General features: G+C 41.5%; 1 protein-coding gene across 1 annotated transcript in view; it reads left to right on the top strand.

Annotated features, from left to right (window-relative positions):
* xrn2 (5'-3' exoribonuclease 2) overlaps positions 1-22,884 on the top strand; it is a 41,674-nt gene that overhangs the window by 5,054 nt on the left and 13,736 nt on the right. The window contains exons 11-28 of the mRNA XM_069657651.1: positions 578-711; positions 1,219-1,276; positions 1,386-1,493; positions 1,639-1,683; positions 1,776-1,907; positions 2,681-2,725; positions 4,210-4,304; positions 7,427-7,562; positions 12,779-12,886; positions 14,107-14,196; positions 14,411-14,483; positions 14,855-14,938; positions 15,347-15,444; positions 17,525-17,604; positions 17,745-17,801; positions 18,720-18,788; positions 20,330-20,458; positions 22,339-22,454. Of these exons, the coding sequence (XP_069513752.1) occupies positions 578-711; positions 1,219-1,276; positions 1,386-1,493; positions 1,639-1,683; positions 1,776-1,907; positions 2,681-2,725; positions 4,210-4,304; positions 7,427-7,562; positions 12,779-12,886; positions 14,107-14,196; positions 14,411-14,483; positions 14,855-14,938; positions 15,347-15,444; positions 17,525-17,604; positions 17,745-17,801; positions 18,720-18,788; positions 20,330-20,458; positions 22,339-22,454 (1,657 nt within the window). The remainder of the gene's footprint in view (positions 1-577; positions 712-1,218; positions 1,277-1,385; positions 1,494-1,638; positions 1,684-1,775; positions 1,908-2,680; positions 2,726-4,209; positions 4,305-7,426; positions 7,563-12,778; positions 12,887-14,106; positions 14,197-14,410; positions 14,484-14,854; positions 14,939-15,346; positions 15,445-17,524; positions 17,605-17,744; positions 17,802-18,719; positions 18,789-20,329; positions 20,459-22,338; positions 22,455-22,884) is intronic.

Below are 22,884 nucleotides of genomic sequence, written 5' to 3'. Positions count from 1 at the left end.
TGGAGATGTGACTTTTTTCTATAGAACAGTAACGCAGAGAGTCGAGTACACGGAGAAACTTCTGTAACTTACTCTCTTTTTGTGCATCCCTCTTTAGTCCAAAGATCACATGCTACTTCTCCGCTGTAAATACTTCTGGATATTGCTTTAATCAGTTGGATACAAAACTAGTTTATAATGGTGACCATAATTCTGTCCTGGCTAATGACTTGGAAAAAATCCCTTTTTCCTGAGGTAACTGTTTTAAAAAATGAAACATCCCTTTGTAGATACCAGAAGATAGTCCAGCTGTCCTTAATGACCATGTTGACCATGCATTTTATGTTTTGCAAAGTGCAGTACTTTTTAAAATCCTGGTTATATTTAATTCTTAGTTTTTTTATTTACATGAATTTTGAGTGTGTGTGAAGTGTCCAAATGCACAATGGGATGCACATTCAGCCCCGTAAGTTCTGTCAGGAAGTAAAAAACATGTTTGTATTCACGGCCGTGTTTTGAGCAGGAACGGGGTAACACACAAACCTTAGAAATAAAAGCACCAGCCGGATGATCACTGTTGTTCTCTTCATGTTGTCAGTACCTCGCCAGAGAGCTGACCATGGCCAGCCTGCCGTTCCCGTTTGACTTTGAGAGGAGTGTGGACGACTGGGTCTTCATGTGTTTCTTTGTTGGAAACGACTTCCTGCCGCACCTGCCGTCCTTAGAAATCAGGTGAGCTTCAGGACACATTTGTACGCTGGAAGCTGGTTTTATTTTGGAAGCTTTGTGATGTAAACTAAAGACACTAAGAAGTTGGAGGTTTTCCTCTTCTGCCAGCCAACTCGATTATTCCAAAGTAAACTGACAAGCGAAGACTTTGCCTTTTCTTTACGCCTAACAAAGACAGGGTTAATGACAGGACATTACTGTTCCTTTAAATAGTGCAGGTGTTGTCTTAGCTTTTTACACAGAGCGCAGCCTGATTACTCTCTCCCAAAGTGATGCTAATCCTGCCATCACTTCACTTTAACCTCCAGCACTGAGGAGAAGCTCAGACTTTCCTTCTCTTTCTGCACTCTTCTTCTTCAGAGTTTTTATTTGTCTGAGGATAAATTAAAGATCCAAATGTGTGTTGGTTACTGACCCGAGTGCCTGACAGGGCAGATCGAGTGGTGTCATCCTGATTCATATTTAAATTTACTCTGAGAGACTTTCTTTAACTTGTGTTGTGTCTTACAGGGAGGGAGCAATAGACCGCCTGGTCAACATCTACAAAGATGTTGTGCACAAAACCGGAGTGAGTATCCTCAGGAGTCTGTATTCGTTAAGTGTTCATAACTTTACCTCTCAAAAGCTGACTGTCTGGTACGACATGACACTGTAACTACGTCTGTGTCTGTCTGCAGGGCTACCTGACAGAGAACGGCTACGTCAACCTGGAGCGTGTGGAGTTGATCATGCAGGCGGTGGGCGTGGCTGAGGACAACATCTTCAAGAAACGCAAAGAGGATGACGTAAGACTTCTGCTGTTTTACACAACGATCGAATAGTTCCTGATTTATATTTATATATTTGCAAACTGAGAGAGAAACTGCTTTTCAGTAAGACACTTGTTAATAATTCTAACCTTGATGAATTTCTTTCTGTTCTTCTTTTTAGGAAGGATTTAAGAGGAGAATGAAAGAGAAAAAAAAGAGGATGAAAGTAAGTGAAGCAGATGAATGTTGATGTTGCTTTCTTACATTAACATTAAAAAATCTGATGTGATAAAACTTCTTCTCTCTGTGTTATCGCAGGCAGAGCAGCGAGGTCCTGCATACCTGACCACGGGCCAGTTTGCCCCTCAGGCTCTGGGGAGGAGAGACCGACCTGACGCCGTCCAGAATGCCCGACACCAGGCCTACGACATGAGGATGCAGTCCAACAGGGTACCACAGTTTGTTTCAAACAATATGTTATGTTACTGTGAAGCTCGACAAACAACGTGAACAAATTATTCTGATAAGTTCCAGGTCTTAAAAGTTTGGGTTGTACTCCAAAAAATCATAAAAATGTAATTCCGTTGTTAAAGAAACACAAACATAAGAGCTTGACGCAGAGTAACAATTTGAATATTGTTTAAATTAATATTTACTTTTGTGATTTTACGTTCTACTGATCTTTCATATCCTGAGATAGGTTGATCTCTTATAGAGTCAATATTTAGATAAAGATAGGGATGCACGATATTATCGGCACGTTATCGGTATCTGCAGATTCTGATGCTGCATTCAGGTGCGCTCAGAAATGTGAGTGATCAGACGTGACCTTTTGTACAACGCCTCTTCTGCAAGCGTGAGGAAGGGTGCAAGATTTCTGCGGTATGGCAGCTTTTGGCCACTACAGTAAGAGCAGGCATGATATCAATTCCACTACAGGGAGACTTTGTGTTCTCTGCAGTTAGGTGGAAAAAAACATGTGCCTAATATATCTGTATCGAAATCAGCAAAAAGGGTTGGAAAATGTCGGCAAAAAATGCAACATCGTGCATCCCTAGAGAGAAACATTAATATCCTCATATGTTAATGATGAACCATAAAAACAGACATGTATATGTAGTTTTGAAGATTCTGTCCAAACACAGTCATATTTGTGTTTATCAATTGATCCTCTTAACATGTGTAGTGCAGTCATGATGAAGTGCTGTTTTTTCTCTCTCCAGGACGCCGCTCAGTCCCTGAAGGCCACGATGAAGAACGGAGGCAATGTAAGTTCCTGGTCTGGTGTTTAACTTTTTGTTCACACAGTGATAATATATTTATTAAAGACAACAGCTTTTGTTAGGCATAGACAAGTTCAGTCTTAGACTAGTTTAAGATTAAATTTAAGATGAAATGTTTTTAAGATGTATAAGAAAATGTAGAAAAATACAGTCATAATAATTGAGTCAGGTAGAGCCAAAGTGCTTTCCATAGACAGCATGAAAATACAAAAAGATTTTATTGATGAATATAAAAATAGATAATCAAACCTAAACTATTAACAAAGACTAAAACAGGTGGTTGCTTAAATAGAGCTGTATTATAAGAACACTTGAGACAAGATGTCAGGAGGAAAGGAAAGCCTTAATACTTAAACGTGTCTTAATACTGGATTTAAAAGAGGGAAGCGGCGCTAACAGGTTGAATACTAACTGGGAGAATGGCCCATAGTTGTCCGTTTAAATCTAAGCTTTACTTTATCTTTGAATATTATCCTCCTGTCAAAGGCAGACCATCTTTTAAAGAACTTAATTCACATATTAGAATAATCCTCTGGCTCTAGTCCCCTTAGGTAGCCAATGTTCTTTGAACATTATGTCTTTTATTGTCTGTAATTTTGGCCCTTTTTTGACTTTCTAACTGCAAGTCAGCCGTTATCATGCACTTCGCCCTTTACAGGAGGGTTTTATTTGTCTATATTGGAACGACGTTAGTGTAGACTCTTACGGCTGATGCATGTGCATGTAGAACTTATTTTGCTTTATTAGATAGGATTGTACTAGACGCCTGCTCTTCCCACTGAGCTAAACCAGCGCCTCAAACTCCGTATTTCTGCTGGAAATTGATTTCTCCACCTGCCTAAAAAGTGTATTTCTTTTATCTTGAGTTTCCCTCAGTGGTTTTCAGAAAGTCTTTGAACTGTACAAAATGTACAAAATCCTTGAAACGTATCTGGCCTGTTTAAAATCTCCTGCTGCTGTCGTCGTGTGTTTTTGAAGTTGTATTGTACAGCAGTCGGACTGAATGTGGACGCTGTCTCGTGGTTCAGTTCATGGTCGTGTTTCTATTTCACACGACTGTTAGATTTCCTGCCCGTGTTCAGCTTTAAATTTATCGAGCAACAATAGCCGGCCATACATTAGCACATGAATGAGGAAAGCACGAAGCGTTCAGAGAAGGAGGAAGGTTACGGTATGGTGCTGATTTTTATTCAGGCACAGAAAACAGTCATGCTGCAACAGACAGTCGAATACAATACAAGCTCTTATGATAAACAGAGCATACTAAAGTATTTGAACTTTGATCTTGATTATCTATAAATATGTTTATATATTAAAAAGAGCAGAACAAAATTGGTGCACAGATGCCAAAAAGCACTTTGAACAGGCAAGATTTAAAAAATAATCCAAACTGTCAGCAAATTTCTTGAATTTTCTTGTTCTGCATATTTTATTTTATCTTTGTCTTTGGTTTTTGTCACCCTGCCCAGTCGTCTGCAGGTCCCAGCGACAGCACAGACGGCAGGGGAGTGAAGAGGAAAGCCGAGGACAGCGACAGCGAGCCGGAGCCTGAAGACAACGTCAGGTAAGCCTGCACGCGCTGGGTGGGCGGGGTCACTGTGGGGGGCGGGGTCAGGAGAGGGTGTCGAGTCCCCGTTTTTCATTATGAATGGAGCTTGAACAAATCACTGTTAAGGCTACAGTTAGTCTTAAGTGTACTGGCCTAAATGGGTAATTTCATTATACATTATACACAAAACTTTAAGACTGAAGAGGACGTCTTCCCAACAGTGCTTTTCATCACCGCCTGCTCCCTTAGTACGAATTTTGCAGATAAATTAGCAACATGACGATCAATCTGAAACATCTCTTAGCGAAAACCAAACAAATCAAAGCAAGAAGATTAATTGATCTAATAAGGCTGCTGATTGGCTGCCAGCTTTGCTACCCTGCTGTCGCTATGTGATGACTTTTAGTAGGGCTGCACAATAATTTATTTTAAAGACATTTTTCATTTTTACACACTTAAATAAACAAAGACACACTTTCAGTCCGCTTTGTGCTGCGTTCAGGCTCATGTACAAATTTAGTATCAAACTAAGACTTAAAATCAGCCTGAATGTGGTGCATTATGGGTAATTTCAGTGTGTACAGCGTCTCTGTTCTGGATGTCTGACTTGACGTTGGAGGACGGGGAGCAGCTCGTTCTTCCTCTCGGCCTTCACACACTCATCATGCTGCACTTTGTGCTGTTTTTAGTTAGTTAGTCGTGTCGCTTTGCGGCGCAGACGCAGGTTTCATGACCCCTTTAATGATTATTGTTTCACTTGCCCTTAACTTGAAACACCTCCGACCGCTGACGAGCTGTTTCAGGGAAGCAGCTCTTCGTCTTCTGTTCCAGACGTTTGACTTTAGTTTCTCTGACCGTCTCTGTTGTTTACTCTTCCACTCTAAACTGCCGCTGTGAGGTAGGCGCTCGTCACATGACCTGCCAGCTCCTCCAAAAGTGAAGCCCAAACCTCTCCATCGCCCCCTGGAGGAGGGGCTGTTAGTTTAGGGAGCGCTTGATTTGATCTGCAGCAGAGTCAATATCACCTTCAATCATGTTTATTTAACCGTGAGGAACTATAGATCGTGATCAGAGTTAATATTCGATTAATTGCGCAGTCCTAACGTTTAGTTTTTTGAAGCATCTACAGATAAAATGAAGCCTTGTTGTTTCATGAGATATTTTGTTAAAATTCATAAGAGCTGGTATGTGTCGAAAACTTGATCATAGAGTTTGTCTAAAGTTGTTCTATTGCTTTGTAAAACGTATTCTTGGATTATTTCTGAAAAATGATTACCAGCAAAAAATCGAGGCTGTTAAAGGGGAATGCGTTCAGACCTCTGTCGGCCAGTTATTCTGCGTGCTGCTAATAAAATGCCTTTAAAATAAACCTTCACAGACCAGTTTGAGTGAACAAGGTTTTAACAAACACAACCAGAACTCATTAATGCCACAGAGCTGAAGCACAAGCTGTTTAACTCCCTGCTACCTCTCACACACACACACACACACACACACACACACACACACTCTAACCCCTCTGCTGAGTAGCTCCCACCTCCCTCTGCACGTGATTAATATGGAAAGCAGGAATATTCGAGTAAATTCCTCTGTGACGCACTTGTCGAAGCTGCTAAATCCATCGGGCTAAATTGGTATTCATGGAGGCTTTCCTCTCAGGAGTCGGCGCTCCCCGCGGGCCGCTCCGAGGATCCACCACACAGATGCTGGACGGACTTGATTATGTGTGCAGAACGGCATCGCCGCCCCAAATCTACCAAGAAGTCAAAGCCATTAAACTGTTCCAGCAGCAGACAGGAAGTTAATGCAGTTTTCCTTCAGTCTATAGATTAACACGAGCAGCATCCTCCAAAGCAGTGATTTTAATAAGCTAATGTTTCCTTCAGGTGCATTTACATTACAAACAGTTGGTTGTCTCATACAACAGTCCCGTCACAGTCGCTCTCATGTTCAGCAGCTGAATACGTTTACATCTCAAGGTCACCATAAAATAGTGATGAGACAAAATCATGTTTAAGATGCAGCATCCGGACTCCCAAATCATTATTGATACATAATGAACAGATTTTTGTACAGTATGTGAACCACAGTGTATTTTTGCACAGTGTAGGTAGAAACAATAAAACAATTTATTTAGAATTTCAACATAAACCTGATTAAAGTTATTTTTTTCTGGAAGGTTCGCCGACACCATGACGACATTAAAATAAGCGACTACAGAATAAAACTACGTATAAATACACGGTGACAACGAGGTGGAATAAACGGAATGTTTTAGGGGTGTAATTCACTTGGAACTATTTGATTTGTTTATTTAGCACATATTAAAAAAAGAAAACATACATTTTAAGAAAAGGAGACGTGCAGGGGAAACCCAGAAAACCCTCGAGGAGCTTGAAAAGAGGGGTTCCCTGTGAAACTATTAATTGGTGCATACATTCTCTGACCATTAACCAAAAACAATTATAAAGTTGTTTTTACAGAAAGGGAAAAAGGCTGTAATAACAATGTAAATAAAAAGGGACAGTCAGAGGAGGACAGAGATGATGAAGTCAAGAGAGAAAAAAAGAAAAGCTAACCAAAAAAAAAAACGTAATAAAAACATACAGAATATTTACGATATGCTGGTTTTACCTTTCAAAGTTTGCACTTGACCTCATTTTCGTGTATTTTTCGACCAGTTCCACACAGCATTTTTCTCCTGTTACAAATCTCACAGCGCCACGCACGCTTTACAGACACCTGGCGCTAATGCTTTCTTCTCTTGTTCAGCGGTGTTCAGCAGATGAACTGGTACCTCTACTCTTGTCAGCGCTAGACTTAAACCAACCACCCTGTTTCCCCTGCAGACCTAGCTTCTGCTGCCCTGTCTCATGTCTTTCTTTATCATACTGACTGCTACGGTTTAAACCTTTTCCCCAGAAAGTAAGTTGCATCCTCTCAGGGCGCTGGTTTAGCTTAGTAGGTAAAGCAGGCGCCCCATATACGCAGCAACCACAGGTTCGACTCCCGCCCTCTGCCCTCTGTTCTCCCTGAAGTTTCTCTCTCTTCAGCTGTCTTATCTAATAAAGTTGCCAAGTTGCATGCTCTAAACAGTTTCAATAAGTGAAGTAAAGACTTGTCCTTGTGTCCTGCAGGTTGTGGGAGGAGGGCTGGAAGCAGAGATACTACAAAACCAAGTTTGACGTGGACGTGTCGGACGACGATTTCAGGCGGAAGGTGGTTCAGTCGTACGTGGAGGGTCTCTGCTGGGTGCTGCGGTACTACTACCAGGTAACACTTTAACACTGTGGCTTCATTTACCTACACTCTGTAAACTACTTAGTAAGATTGTTCAATGTTCTGCGGCGCAGATACAGGCTTCATGCACTCTTTGGAGGTGTTTCGGGTTTAGGGCAAGTGATGTTAAGCAAGAAAAAATAACCGTTTCAGGGGAGCAGCTCTTCGTCTTCTGTTCCAGACGTTTGACTTTAGTTTCTCCGACCGTCTCTGTTGTTCACTCTTGCACTGTTTTATCTGCCAGTGTTCTGTAAAGCATTTTGGTCAGCTTACGTTGTTTTAAATGTGCTATATAAATACATTTGACTTGACTTGACTCTAAACTGATGCTGCGAGGTAGGCGCTCATGACATGACATGCCAGCTCCCCCAAAAGTGAAGCCCAAACCTCTCCATCGCCCCCTGGGGGAGGGGCTGTTAGTGTTGGGAGCGCTTGATTTGTTATGCAGCAGAGTTTTCTCGGAGCATTTTAAACGTCAACATCACAGTCAGTCATGTTTATTAAATCATGAAAAGACAAAATCGTGATCGGGATTAATATTCGATCGTGCAGCCCTAGAAAACAAATAATAATTTCTCGTATCGCCGTCGACACACTCACCCTTTCTTTCGACAGCATTAATTAGTCAAAATATCCCACAAAGTTTTTCTCTGTTTACTGTTGCTCTTACTCTTTTAATCGTGGGGAAAGAGACTTCATCACATTATTCAATAAATGCAAAATGCTGTTTGTTTCATCAAACACAGAAGAGTCCTTTCATTTAAAGGATGCAGTTTTTAGGTCTCTGAATCGCCACAGTTTGAACAACTGAGAATTCAAAGTAAATAACTTAAAGCCACGACAAACTCTTTATTCTAGCTGTTCGTGTTCACAGTAAAAATCAAACTCACTCAGCTGTAGTAAAAGTTTCTTTATTGTGTTCCTGCTTTAGAAACGGTTAAAGATTTCTGACCTTTCCTCTCATACAAATTAAGACCTGGATGGATGTTCAATTAGTTTAATAAGAAATAAATCTGTATTCAGAGAGGTTTGTTGAAGCAGTTTAAGGCTCAATCATTCTTTTTTTTTAAATTCAGTTTCTTAAAAGATCCTTTAAGATCATAACATCCACTCAGTCCAGAGAAAAGAGTCTTTTTACAGAGCGACAGGTTTTTATTGTGCAGAGTCAAGAAGTCCTTACTGTCGAGTGTCTCAGCCAAACAAGCCGTCTCTGGTATCTCCTCTCATTGTTTGCAGTGTGATTAAAGACTAAATCATTTTATTGTTTGTAAAATATTGATCTTTATCTTGAAATGAAATAATCAGCTGTGGGCCCTCTTCAGAGGAGCCCGGGGGGATTTGTCGGGGCTGATTGTGAGCCGTGTATATGCACGCTCTGTGTTGACTCCACATGCTCGCCAATCCAAAGCCCGTCTCAGGGGGCTGTTCTGGATGAATTCATTAGCGGGCCCCTCGGCGGACGGAGGACGTGTCTGCTCTCGGCTGCCACACATTCACGCTTCTGTCCGCCGCAGAGTTATGAGCACGCACACCTCGCCAAATGATCAGGGAGCGCAGAGCCGGCTGTATCCAAATCATGAAAGGAAATATTCCGTTTCTGCGCCTCACTTTGAGTTTTTATGTGTGCGGGCCTCAATTTTATTTTGTTGAATAATTAGTTTTTCATAAATGATCTTGCAGGCAACAGATGGACCCCTTTTTGTAAGGAATTAATTTCATTTTTAACAGTTAGACCACAAATGAAGAGTTTTCTGACTATTGGATCAAAGCAAATCCCAATAAATCAAAATATTCAATAAAATGACCCAAAATGAACCATGAACACCAGACCTGATTTTAAATACTTTTAATTCAACTTGATGGTCATTCTGGAGGATTTCTGTGCTCCGTTTTTGCATCACATTAAAAGGTGTTTCTTGTAGGCCTGCACGATATGAGGGAAACCTGCGATGTGTGATAACATTGATCAGTATCGCGATCATTCATACAATGGTTACCGAGATAAATAAAGGTGGAATGGAGTTTTAATGTGTGTTAAGTGTTCCAGGTGTGTGCAGCACAAACTCTTGCTTGCTCGTGGAATTTCAAGCGTTAGACGATGACTCGAGCGAGTTTGATAATGACCGTTAGACCAGTTTAATAAAGAATCGATGTAAGATGGTACATTTTCAGATGGCAGCCTGTCACGTCTAACTGTTAACCAACTTTATCGCACGTCGATTGATCACGTCTCCATAATGATGAAAATGCAATAAACATTAAAGAGTGCATGTTCGCTATAACTCTTAGTTTCTATGTCTGCATGATTAACACAACAGAGTTTGCAACACGTCCCTCCTGAATCAAACATGCGTCCAAAAAGCTGTTTTTTTTAACAAAATTGACACCAATCTGATCGCCCTGAAACACTGTTGAGGCATGGATGTTACACTCAGGGCTCCATCCCAAAAATGTGTGCAAGCTTTATTAAAAAAGGGCTCGTTTACATTAAATATTTTTTCTTATCAATTGCGATAAATCCACATTTTTGCAGTGTGTTTATTGCGAATGCTAACGATGAAATGGCGATTAACTGTGCAGCCCTAGTTTCTTGTATATGTCCGTGTGCAGCCCCCTCGCTCTGACATCGCTTCATTAATATATGTAATGATTTTGTTCATCAGATTGTTTAGTTGTACCTTAATGGCAGAATTTAAATGTTTAAATCCAAGCAGCAGTGTTAAATATAAATGAATGTGTTTCCAGCACACTGAAGAAGCACTGGTTTGTATTTATTAGTATTGATCTGATTACGTGAAGCTTTAAAACAAATGAACATCGATTAGGGGCTTCCTCCAGGGCTTTTTAAGGTGGAGAATTTTTGGATGTAACTTTTAATTAATTCATAGCTAAAATAATTATCACCAAGTATTTAATTATCTTTTGCTTCAGACATCGATCAAGAAAAATATCCAACATTTATTGTTGTAGTTTCTCACATTTGGAGGATTTGATCTTTTTCTGCACCTTTTTTTATCATTTTAAAATTGTTCAAACACTAAAATCATCAGGTTCTAGACATTTGTTTGACCGTCCCATTTAATACACAGAACAATTAATATGTTCAACATTCAAGCAATTAATAAAGACAGTCCTGGTTCGTTGCAGTTTAGATTTCACGCAGACAGACGAGATAAAAAAGGTAGCACGTCTCTTCCTCTTGTGTCACTCGTTATAAAACAGGACAGTGAACGCACTTTTCTTTATTCCTGTCGTTCTGGTCTTTGACCCCGCTGGCCGCAGTCACACACGAGTTTCTCCTGGAGGCGAAACATCTCGTCATATTAACATAAACGATTATTTGAACGCTGCGATGGGAGCCTCCTCTGGCTTTTATCATGGTAAAGTCCCATATTATCATTTGAATGACCATCTTTAATAATAGAGCGGTGAGATTGGCGGAGATGTGAGGATTTATCAGAGGGCCTTGTTTTCTCAGAGGTGGATTGTGGTAAGTGAAGGTCGTTCTTTGGTGTGAGACGTGTTTGTTCAGGAAGGATAAGTGGTCCAAACGCTGGGTCTGCAGGATTAGATTTTCTCTCTATTTCTCGTCGTCTTTGCTTCTACATAAACATTTCAGAAACACAGAGCGCAGGACGGGAATTATTTCTGAGATGTGAGAGCCTCTCAGCAGGTGTTGGGGAATATTTTCTCCCTGGATGCTCCAGCTTTTAGGGTACAGTCCAATTTTTCCGAGGACTGGATCGTTTTTTCCGTATAAAAATCAGCCCCCACATCGAGATCTAAGAGAGTAGAGCGAGCACACAGAGGAACCATTTTGGAGTTGGTTTGCTTTAAAACACACACTGTGATCAGGATTCAGGCCTGTGAAGGTTTTTAAATGTCAGCTCGGCAGCGTCCGTCTGCTCAGATTGGGTTTTAAGCTTCACACCGCAGAGGAACTTCAGCGTAAAAAGGGCAAAGAAAAGCTTTTATTTTCTTTTAATTTCCCCGTCCGCTTTTAAGTTTCCTTTCGCTTGTTCAGCAGGAAATGAGTGAAACGTGACGCAGAAAGTGAAGGTGTTTTGTAGTGTAACAGGAAGGGCAACAAAAAGTTTATCTTTGTAAAACAAAGATCTGTTGCTGGTTTGAGGATCAGATTTATTACCTCACATGTTTTACATAACAAGGAAGTCGGCCTGCTCTGAAAGTGCAGACAAAGATTATGTAAAATATGGTAAAAGGAAACTTATGATGGACAAAACAAAAATCTGCTTAAGATTGCAAACATTTACAGTTTGGAGTTTTATTTCTTTATTTGAGCGGCGACGATGCACAAACATTAACCTTATATAAAACAAGGAAAGCTGAAAGCACCGACTTTTAGCTAATTGGTATTTTCCGCCCGTAGTCCCCGGGTCGGTAAGAAAAATAATAGTAAGAAGAGACATTAAAAGAGTATAAAATACTTGTCAATGAATATTCTAAATTCGAATATATAGCCAAATAGTAAACAAAAAAAGTATTAACCTCAATATTCGATGTGAAAATGCTTTTTCTGTAACGTCTGAATGTCCCTCTGGGGATAAAACAAGGATTTCTGATTCTGAAAAAAATCAGCGCTACAGCGGCTGTCTCACGAGCTCTCGCGTGTTCTCGCGTGTTATGGTATGTGCTCGCGCGTTCATCTGCACCTTTAAATGCACACAACCTCACTTCATACGTTATTAACCTAAGTCGATCTGAAACGAGTGAATAAAACGGCCGTGTGGTGATGATGGCGGAGGATTCAAACCCAGCCCGGCTGGAGAGAGAGAGGTTCTCACCCCCAGCATAACAGACAGGTGGAGGTAGCCTGTGTGGATTTTTTAAAATTCTTTCTCAAAATAGTTCGAACCTTTGTGTTTTTTTTTTGAAGGAAGAATGGAAAGTCCCACTCCCCAAACACACTCGATTACACACAAAACTAGACATTGAAAGAGCACCCTGACCCACACACTCACAGAAACAGACATTAAAAGAGAACGATCTCCCGCCCACTCTTTCCTCATGACAATTTAACAGTCTAACTATTCTATAATAGAATGAATAATCATTCATGACGATTATTGTGAGCCTTGTTTCAATGGTAAATGCTGACGCCTGGTAGAGTCAAACACAAGCAGCTCATGTCCCGTGTGTGGCAGAAATGTGAAGTCATATTAAAGTCAGTGATTGTTTCCGTGTTGCAGGGCTGCGCCTCCTGGAAGTGGTACTTCCCGTTCCACTACGCCCCGTTCGCCTCCGACTTCAAAGACATCAAAGGGATGTTCACCGATTTCGAGAAGGACACCAAACCAGTAAGAACGGACTTAAACGTATTTCTCCTCCCTCCCTTTCTAGTGCTTTCTTTTGTTCTCTCTTGTACCAGAGAAATATTTGAATTGTTTGTATTAAAAGCCTGAGCATTTTTTGCTCCAAACAAATGCCAGAAAAATCGCACTGACTTGAGGTCATGTTAGTAAAGAAATCCACCAAAACGCCCACAGTTATAGCTTTTTAACAATAAAGGAAAAACACATGTTTTTTTTTTTAACTATAACCAATAGCAAAAAAATCACCATCTGCCGGTCTTTCATTTTTTGGCTGCACGTTGGTGAAGTTGTTAGCGCTGTTGCCTCACAGCTAGAGGGTTCCTAGTTCAGACGTAGTGTTTCTTTCTGTGTGGAGTCTGCATGTTCTCCCTGTGCATGCGTGGGTTCCCTCCAGGTACTCCGGTTTCCTCCCACAGTCCAAAGACAGGTTCACTGGTGACTCTAAATCGCCCGTAGGTGTGAATCTGAGCGCGAAAGGTGGTCTGTCTCTCTGTGTCAGCCCTGGTGACCTGTCCAGGTGTAACCCCCCGCCTCTCGCCCAATGACGGCTGGGATCAGCTCCAGCCCCTCTGCAACAGGATAAGCGGTGGTTTAGTGTTAGATAAGAATTTTACAGGCCATTGTAAAAAGAAGAAAATAGAGAAGAGAAATATTCTGAGGTTAAAGTCTTAATTTGGCAGATCCTCGCTGGAGGTCGTAGGGTAACTGTCATGTGTGATGTAACCCCTGGGGCAAACAGGGAGCATAGAAACGTGTGTTTCTGCAGCAGAGGGTCGCTCAGTCTTTCTCCTCTATGTAGTCTGCTTCTTGTGTGCAGAGAAAACAGGCTAAATATGCTCTGAGCTCCGTGCCATGCACGCCTGTGTGAGCAGCAGAGCCAACAGGGCAGAGAGGAGACACAGGTGGATCAGAGGGAGGGGGCCGGGAACCACAACAAACTTTTTTGGGGGGTCGCAGCTCAAAAAGTTTCCTATAAACACGATTTTACTAGTTTTTGTTTCTCGCAGGTTTATGACTTTATATTCTCATAAATTAACCTTTTTTTCTGGAAAATTACTTTTAATTTAGAATATTATTATTTATATTATTATTTATAATATTAATATTTCCCTCCTCCAGCTCTGTGTTTTTATCACTTAATAAGGCTGAGTTACTGAGTGATTGTTTGGATATAAGTTTTATAACGTGTGTGTGGTTGTTTGCAGTTCAAGCCCCTGGAGCAGCTGATGGGAGTGTTTCCTGCAGCCAGCGGCAACTTCCTGCCTCCAACATGGCGAAACCTGATGAGCAGTCTGGTAAGTGTCGAGTGTAAAGAAATCGGATTAGTATCACATTTCAGAGGACTTTAAAACGTGTGAGGTCAAGATAGGTTTGGTTAAAAGGGAATAAAATCTGCTGCAGAAGGAAACCTCTTCCTCAGAGAAGTTTTCTGTCAACCATGGCCTTCGTCTTTTTACAAACTGCAATTTCAAGTGTATCGCATTCTTTGAAACGCCTCTTTTGACACAGGATTCTTCCATCATCGACTTCTACCCAGACGACTTCGCCATTGATCTCAACGGCAAGAAATACGCCTGGCAGGGTGAGTCTCTGTTCTCAGTAATAAACCTGTGGGTCAAGGTGGGCAGGCAGTCTTATCAGCATGAATAAAAACATGCATATAAAGACTGTGCAGGGGACTTTTTCATGAAGTTAATTCTGTTTAAGGACTTTCTCAGAGTTCTCAGGCTCTGCTTTCAAAAGTATGGTACAGTCATGTTTTATTTGCTGCTTTTGTTTTATCACCAAGCTTTGAAGCCTTGACTGCAAACAAAGTAAAAAAATATACTTTATTAATCTGAGTAGATTATTTTCATCTAGTTTTTTCATGCAGTCACACACCCTCATGTCACTCGTTGGGCAGCAGAAGCTGGACTAGAGGTTCATTTATGTTTATGTGCTTTTATTTTGAAGGTGTGGCCTTGTTGCCTTTCGTGGATGAACAGCGGCTGAGGGCAGCTCTGGCTGACGTCTACCCCGACCTCTCAACCGAGGAAGGTGAGCTCAAATTAAATCTACCCACCAGACAAAAGACACTTCCAGTGCTTTTAATGTCCTTTTTACAGTTAAAAAAAACAAGCAATCACTGATTAGGGGTGCAACGATAAGTCGTCGTCAAGTCGTCGTCGTGATGACAATTAATAGTCATTCATTAGTTGGTTATGTCTTCGAGCGTTGTTCATGCTGTGTGCGGACATAACATTGTTTTCCGGAGCTCAGTTGCTGAGGGGTGAGCCATCTCGCATCCTCACTATCTCTGCTGAGAGTGAGACATAATTTTGAATGAAGAACTCATATTTATTATCTTTATTGTTAATCCCATCATCTCTCCTCTCTCTCCTCTCCTCTGCAGTCAGAGATTCTGTCTGTCCAGTTCTAACAGCAGCTCTCTGTTCTCTGTTGCAGTGAAAAGGAACAGCCTGGGAAGCGACGTGTTGTTCCTCGGGAAGTCTCACCCGCTCTTTGACTTCATCCACGAACTCTACCGCACAGAAGCTCACGAGGTAACCAGTCCAGTTAAACAGCCACTGTGATTTTAGACGTGAAATTATGTTATGTTTTCAAACCGGGAAACTTCCAACTTGCTGCATCTGAAAAGTTTCCCTGTAGATTTGAAGTTTGTGTAACTTGTGCAGATCAACATCGTTGTTGTGATGCATCATGCAGCTGAGGCCTTCCCCGCTGCACACAGTCAGCTGCCAGGCTCACACGTGTCTGTAATAATAGTCGTTCTCTGCATCAAACTCTCACATCAGATAAAGATCTGCATTTGTTGCTGCGTCACTCCGCTGCAGATGTTTGTGTGGCTGTGCAGGTGTCGTCGAGTCAGATTGAGTTTTGTTGATTGTACGTGTTTAAGCCAAATAGTTTTATTTAGTTGATGAATTTTTCGCATGACTGAAATTGCAAATTGCATAAAAAATTAAGCACTTAAAGCAAATCTGATCAGCTTCGGCTCAAACTTACTGAGAGGAACACATAACCACACATTTAAAGATGGGTTAAAAGATAAACATTTTTAAACCACAAAGCTTTTATAAAGAGCTCACACTTAAAACAATAAAATCAGAGCTGAGTTAAAAGGTTGAATATATTCTCTGGGTCACTGTTAGGCCAAAAGGGCGAGTTGAAATGACAGATCTTTGAAAAAAGAAGTGTCCTGCTTTACGAGACGTGTGCAAGGGAAACAACTAAACAACTGGACTATGTACCGATGACTGTATATAGAGATGGATGATGCGTCTCCATCTACTCTCATTGCACGAAATTGAAGCCAAAATACCCCCATTACGAGCGTTGCCATCGAGCTCTGGTGACGTCATTTGGAGCCAGAGTTGCGCAGTAGAGATCAGCGAGTGGAGCCGCTGTAGCCACTGCCGCAAATCAAAACACATAGATCCCGCATGTTGGCGTGTTTCCCTTGCAGAGCAGCTTCTTGTGTCGGTCTGAAGCAGATATTCATGCTTATGGAAAGTTCAATGACTGTAGTGTTAGTGTTAGTTACGTCTCCTCTCGCCGTTCCTCCTCTACTCTGCTACTCGGGAACAGAACGCTGCAGGAGCCCGGTTTGTCAACAGAGCTGTCAATCATGAGGCCACACCCCCTTTTTATAGCATCAAATAACTAACTAAAAGTTGTCAGAAAAATGAACACTTGGACATAAATCAGCATGTTAAGAACTAACTATAATGACAGAAACCATGTTGGAGAAAAAGGTATTTGACGTGTATTTTGATTTTATAGTTTGACTCATGTCCCATCTGTTAACATGGAGGAGGCGGGCTTTATGAGCTATTCTGCAGCCTGTCAGCAGGGGGCGATAGAGAGGGTTTGGCTTCACTTTAAGGGAGCTCTGAGTCGGCCATCTTTTTATACAGTCCATGATGTACACACATAATAAACTCAATAAAGATCCTCTGTGCAAAGCCGACACGTTAACCAGTCAGTGAATTTCAAAGCATCTTGTCTTGTATTCTCGTTATGCTCGAAGGACAAAATGCTTCAGAGTAATTCTTTTTGATAAGGCTTCATTCAAAGTCTTAAATGTTTTATAATTCAAGATCAAGATTCAAAGATCCTCACATCTGATATGAATCATTACTTTTGATACAAAATGATCCTTTCCTCGTTTCTGCATGCTTTTATCTACTTTTCTTTGTTTTTTGTGAGGCACTTTGTTTCCTTGTTAAGAGAAGGTTCATATAAATAAAGTAATCACAACGCGGGTGTCTCACACCAGACAACAGGCACACTAAAACTAGAGTAGCTGACATGGAAGCTAAAATGAGTGTTTTCCCTTTAAGCTCTGTGGTACGTCGAGGGTAAGCATCTGCTCTTGAAATACGCACACCTCCTCTGACCTTTGACATTTTGCATGCATGCTTATTTAAGGTAGTGAGCTAACTATTTTATCTGCTCATCCGCTTATTACAGAACAGGTGGATTTTGTTACCACATCAGAAACATGTCGGACAGAAAAGATCGACCTGTGTTCGATGTCTGCTCGATGCCTGCTTTTGGTTTGGGCCCCTTATGAGTCCTTGAATTATCTCTTAAAGCAAACTCGACCTTTCTCTCTTCCAGGGCACTGAGATCCCCGCAGAGCTGTGCCATGGAATCCAAGGTACAATAAATCTTGATGACGACCCTATTCTACCAGATAAGTAAGGAGACGCCCGCTTTACTCTCACTTTTGTACATTCTGTCCCGTGTTCCTCTGGTTTTAACTCTCCAACCGGCTTAAGGAGAGCATGCACAATGTGACAACACTGACCTGCTTGTTTTATCCTTTATTCTTCTTCAGGAAAGTGGAATCACCCATCCCAATGCTGCGGGACATTGCACAGAACAGCGCCATCGGGTAAGAAACATCTAAAAACAGAAACCCTAAGAGCAGAAAATTCAGGACTACAGGAAGAGACGTTAATATTGCTGTCAGAGATCAATACCTCTCATCACAATTCATTTTCACAGTGTATTTTTGCCGCGCTAAAAATAGTTGAGCCTCCTATTCTCTACATTTTCGGCACGTGTCACGCCAGCAGTGTGAAAATTAACACGTCCTGCAGCCGTCACGCTCACGCCACGCTTCCAGTGTTGCCCACTAAAGCGCACATTGACCTGAAGCGGTCAGCCACAGACTAGGTTTAGACCTGGTCTTGTTCAGCTGGAGTTTGCAGTGGAGTTGTTGTATTCGCTTGTGTTACATGTCAGGTGTTGTATGAGTGAAACCTGCGATTTGAAGACGAGCTTTATAAACATTACAAGCCTTCATACGCAGTTCAGAATCACAGCGTTGAGCTATAAATGGACAGTTAACACAGTAGTTTGTTTACATACACATGTAAACTTTACGTAAACGGCCTTTTCAGGTCTCTTTTCTGTATTTTCTCGGTCCCAGTGATTCGCTGAGATCTTTCCATGCAGACATTTTCAGCACAGCTCCACAGCCGATTATCTTCAGTCACATGGCAGCGTGGAGCCGTGTGTGTCTGTACACCCACCAGTCATTGGAATAATACGAGTGTGCAGCCGTTCTCGGAGGGTGAAATGACATTCCTGTTGAAAATGACAGGGTGAAGTAGACCCAGCAGGTTGAGAAGAAAATGACAACACTTAAATCGCAGAATAATCCTCGACATCAAACATCACAAACGCACCATCTCCGTGTTGAGGAGCAGATATTTCCTTTGGTAGAAATGTTCCTTTTATGAAAATATGAGCTAATGGAACTCGCTTTGTCCTTCTAATTGAAAGTGATTTTTCTTTTGCTTACCAGAGTGAAGTTCAAGGATCCGCTGTATGCAGATGACTTCGTGTTCAAGGCGGTCCTCCTTTCTGGAGCCAAGTGAGACTTGTTCTTTGTTAAACTTCGTGTATCTCAGGAATGTTTAACATTTAATCCCCTCCTTTTCAAGTGTTGGATTCTTTCATTTTGCTCTCATCATTATCAAAGGGCTGGTGCTGTTATTCAATATGTTTCTTATTCTTTATATGAGGATCTAAACCAACAATGTGTTAATCAGTCTGTCAGTACGGTCTGACCTCTCTGCTCCAAACCTGTTGGTTCCTACAGAAGACATTATCTTTAAAGATTAATACACACATTGTTTGATGTTAATTAAAGTTTTCACTTTGCTGCGCTCCTAAAACAGATACTGGCTGGAGCTTCCAGCAAACGAACAGGAGTAAATTGTGCAGTTTCTTTGAGGACTATTTTCAGCAGCGGATTAATCCACATTTGGAGCTCTAGGACAGTCAGGCGTCCTTTGCAGTGGGGTGGTCTTTTATGCATTTTAAATCATTGTAGTCTGTAATCTACATGACAGTAGAGTCTCCATGGTAAACTTAAAAAACAGATCTATTATCAGATTTTAAACCCTTAGATGTAACGCTGCACGATATATGCAATTAAGAGAAACACGTTAAGCTGCTACTTTAATGTTGCTCGGTGCAAAACGAAAACTCTCCAGTTTCTCGCACTACAGATCTGCAGAAAAAGTCTGTCCAATGTCGCGTTAGTGCAGCTCTTCACCAGAGCGCAGAGTGAAGTGACCGCTGAGCTGCAGACTCTGTGTCACCTGCCTGTAAACAAGCGTGCAACGCTGCTGCCGTCACAGATCATGTCGGCGAGATGGAGGCGGACTCTCCACTATGCAAGTGCACGTTAATGCTGTGGCTACGTAAATGGACTGTCCAGAGCGGACGTGCCGCTGAGTGTTTACTTTTAGCGGCTACACCTGCAGCGCACACACGGTGTGAGGTAGTGTAACAAGAAGTAGGAGACCGTCACAGAGCTCATCACGTTGATTAAACATTTGACATAACGTAAAGTAACACAACTGCAGCCCACTAGTTTGTTTGTATTTATTTATTTATAAAGAAGCACGTCGCTCCACGTGCACTCTCTTTATATTTCCATAATGGTGTCGCTGAACCAAGTGTGGTAAAAGTAGTGGGGGTGGTTCTGATAGAAGAAAGTCCCAAATAATACAAAGTATGATTGTTTATATGTATATGAAAACTTGTTTATCTGGTATAATTTCCTGTATTTTTAGATATCGCAGAGAGAAAATTGTCACAATGTCAGCTTTTTTTTTCGAAATCGTGCAGCCCTAATCGTATCCATAGTTAACTTTAAATACAGATTTTAAGCCCTCAGATGTGACGTGGTCAAACAACCTAGAGAGTGAGTGAGGAGAGGGAGCAGGGAAGCGAGAACAAAGCTGCAAACCAGAGAAATAAAATACTTTTATATTTTCTAGGTGTATATATGTTTGGTTTAACTCTTGTTTGATTGTGAAACATTTTGACTTCTGGAGGGGTTTAGAGTCATTGTTTTTTCATGAAAATCTCTGTCATTACTCGTTGTGTGTTTGTTTTATTCAGGATGCCCAATAAGGTCCTGAAGCCAGGGGACTGGGAGAGGGGGAACAGGGAGCCATGGAGGCCCCAGCTGGGCTTCAACCAACACAGGCAGCAGGCTCACCTGGACCAGTCCGGCTTCCGGGCTCTGGGGTAAATTTCTCTGTTAACCCCTTTTTCTGCAACTGCCATTAAAACGTCAGAGGAGCTTCATTAGAACCTAAAGACTATTTCTATCATAAAAATTAAGTATTATAAGAAAGATTTCAAAGTTGAGGACAGATGAAGGAGAAATTGGAAGAAATTTAAGCATCTTTCTCGCAGCATTTGAAGATTTACAACACAGTAAACATTTTATCTGCTCACAGTAGATTTCCATATAATTCAATTGCAGATGGAAAGAAACTGTGCAGAAAAAAACCTCTCAAACTGAGAGAATCTGCACGATGAAGCAGACTTAAATGTTACTCCTTTGTTATCGACCTCTGAAGAAACCAGTCTTATAGAATACAACCTGAAAATCTTCAGTCTCGGCTCTTACTCTGGTCGTTTTCCAGTTTTTACGCAGCTTAATAAACATGTAAACAAACACACCTGCTTCATAAACATCTGACAGTATAATTTTATAGTGAGGAGTGTTAAACAATGCCTGCTGATTCTGCAGTGACTCAGTATTCAGATTAGGAGGATTACAGTATTTTAAAATGAAAATGTGTTTAAATGTTTGCACCCCCCACCCCCCCCCTCCAGCGGTCCCCATTAACCAGCCGTGCTTGATTATGATCTAAGCTCTCTCCTCCACACATTGATATTATCATTAAGGAAATGTGAATAATTGAACATCTGGCTCGGTCCGACAGTGGCGTGTTTGGGAATTAATTATGCACGGATTTGAAGAAACACAATGTATTCCAATTTTTTTTTTTTTCCTCTTTTTGCGACTAAACTCAGTCGTTAATTCAGTAATTCAGGCAGTTATGTGCCTTGATGGGGCCAAACAGGCAGGTGCTCGGGGGCTGCTGAGCTGGGGACGAAAAGGATCCTTTTTGTTGCGTTGATTTCAAATCTCTGACTCCTCTGTTGAGGCAGGGTTGTGTTGTCGTCGGAAGCAAATCTTCACCGGTCAATGTTAAGAACAAAATACCAACTGTGCAACCTTTTTTCTTTTGTTCGTCATTCGGTGTCAACAGGTAACGTCTTCAAAGCTGCAGCGAGCAAAAGAGAGAGCAGCTGTAGTCGAGCGACATAGACAGGAAGTGGAGAGAGCGAGCGCCGTTAATGTCAATAAAGCAGTGAAACTGAGAAATAAGACATGATGTTCTGATTGTTTCACAGCGCTTAAACAAACTAACACGCCTGCACCTCCGTACGAGCGCGCAGGAAGGGACAGGGTTCAGTTTTTATAGGCCGAAGTCGACTGTGTCTGTCTGCTCCGCCCTCCGACACACCTGGAGCTCTGATACGGCAGCAGACTATTCTCCACAGAACGACACATGAATAAGTTTAGTGAGGTCCCTTTAACGTCTCATAAAGATGCAGACAGAGAGCAGAGCAGAGAGAGCGCCATGTTTTCATGTCGTCCCGACCTGCGGACTGTCGGCTGAGCTCCAGAACTCTGCCCAGCGATGGACGTCCAGTAACGTCCCAAACACAGCAGAACAATAAGAAGAAGAATAGAAACACAGACAAAGGGCAGATCCTCTTTTTTTCTGTAGCAGTGTGAAGGTGGGAAATTAAAAACCAGAAAATTACCAAATTTTTTGTTCCTCGGACTTCTACTTTTGTTGCCATGGTAACGAAACAGGAAACACGTTTTTTTACTAGTATCATAACGAAGTTTGACACTCTGGTGTCATGACGACCCTATTAATCGCTGGCTGCACCGGAAACCCAGAAAAGTTGGAAGTTGCTCCTAGAGACTATATCGTTATAAGATTGCGATTAGGCAACCTGAGATGAAATGTGAGCGTCTGTTGTTGAAATGAATGTTGTTGTGAATTAGTCTTTAAGTACAACCTCTCTTCTTCCTTCAGTCACAGTATGAACAGAAACCAACATGGTGGAGGACAGTACAGCAACGCCCCGCCGCCGAGCAACTACCAACAAGGAAACTACCGTCAACACAGCGGCGGCCACCAGCCTTTCCAACGTAAGACAAACACACACGCACACACACACACACACACACACACACACACACACACCATGGTTAAACTACAAGTTAGTTTGGATGTGTCTAAATGTCTTTCAATCACAAATTAACATGGTACTAATTTAATCTGAGCTTTTTTAACATGTTTGGAGATCGTTGTGTAAATCAGTCAGATTTCAGTGTTTCCGCTACAGTCATCTTGCAGCGGCGGCCCGCTTATTATTTTTGATTATTGCTGCCGCTGCTTCAGATTACTATAACGAGTCTTGAAGTTCCAATTAAAAGACAGAGATGTCTTTGCTCTCTGTCCGCACACAATCATATGCAGTTCTGTTACGGGATGTAAACAATCCTATTGTGTATCTCCGTATGTCCCTACTGTAAATGCAGTGATTGTCGCTGTTTATAAAGCTTATAAAAGGTGCAA

This window comes from Semicossyphus pulcher, unplaced genomic scaffold, assembly GCF_022749685.1.
Source record: "Semicossyphus pulcher isolate SPU_LCO1_2020_fin unplaced genomic scaffold, fSemPul1.0.p SCAF_11, whole genome shotgun sequence".
In the NCBI taxonomy this organism is placed as follows: Eukaryota; Metazoa; Chordata; class Actinopteri; order Labriformes; family Labridae; genus Semicossyphus; species Semicossyphus pulcher.
This window is presented reverse-complemented; position numbering and strand designations above follow the sequence as displayed.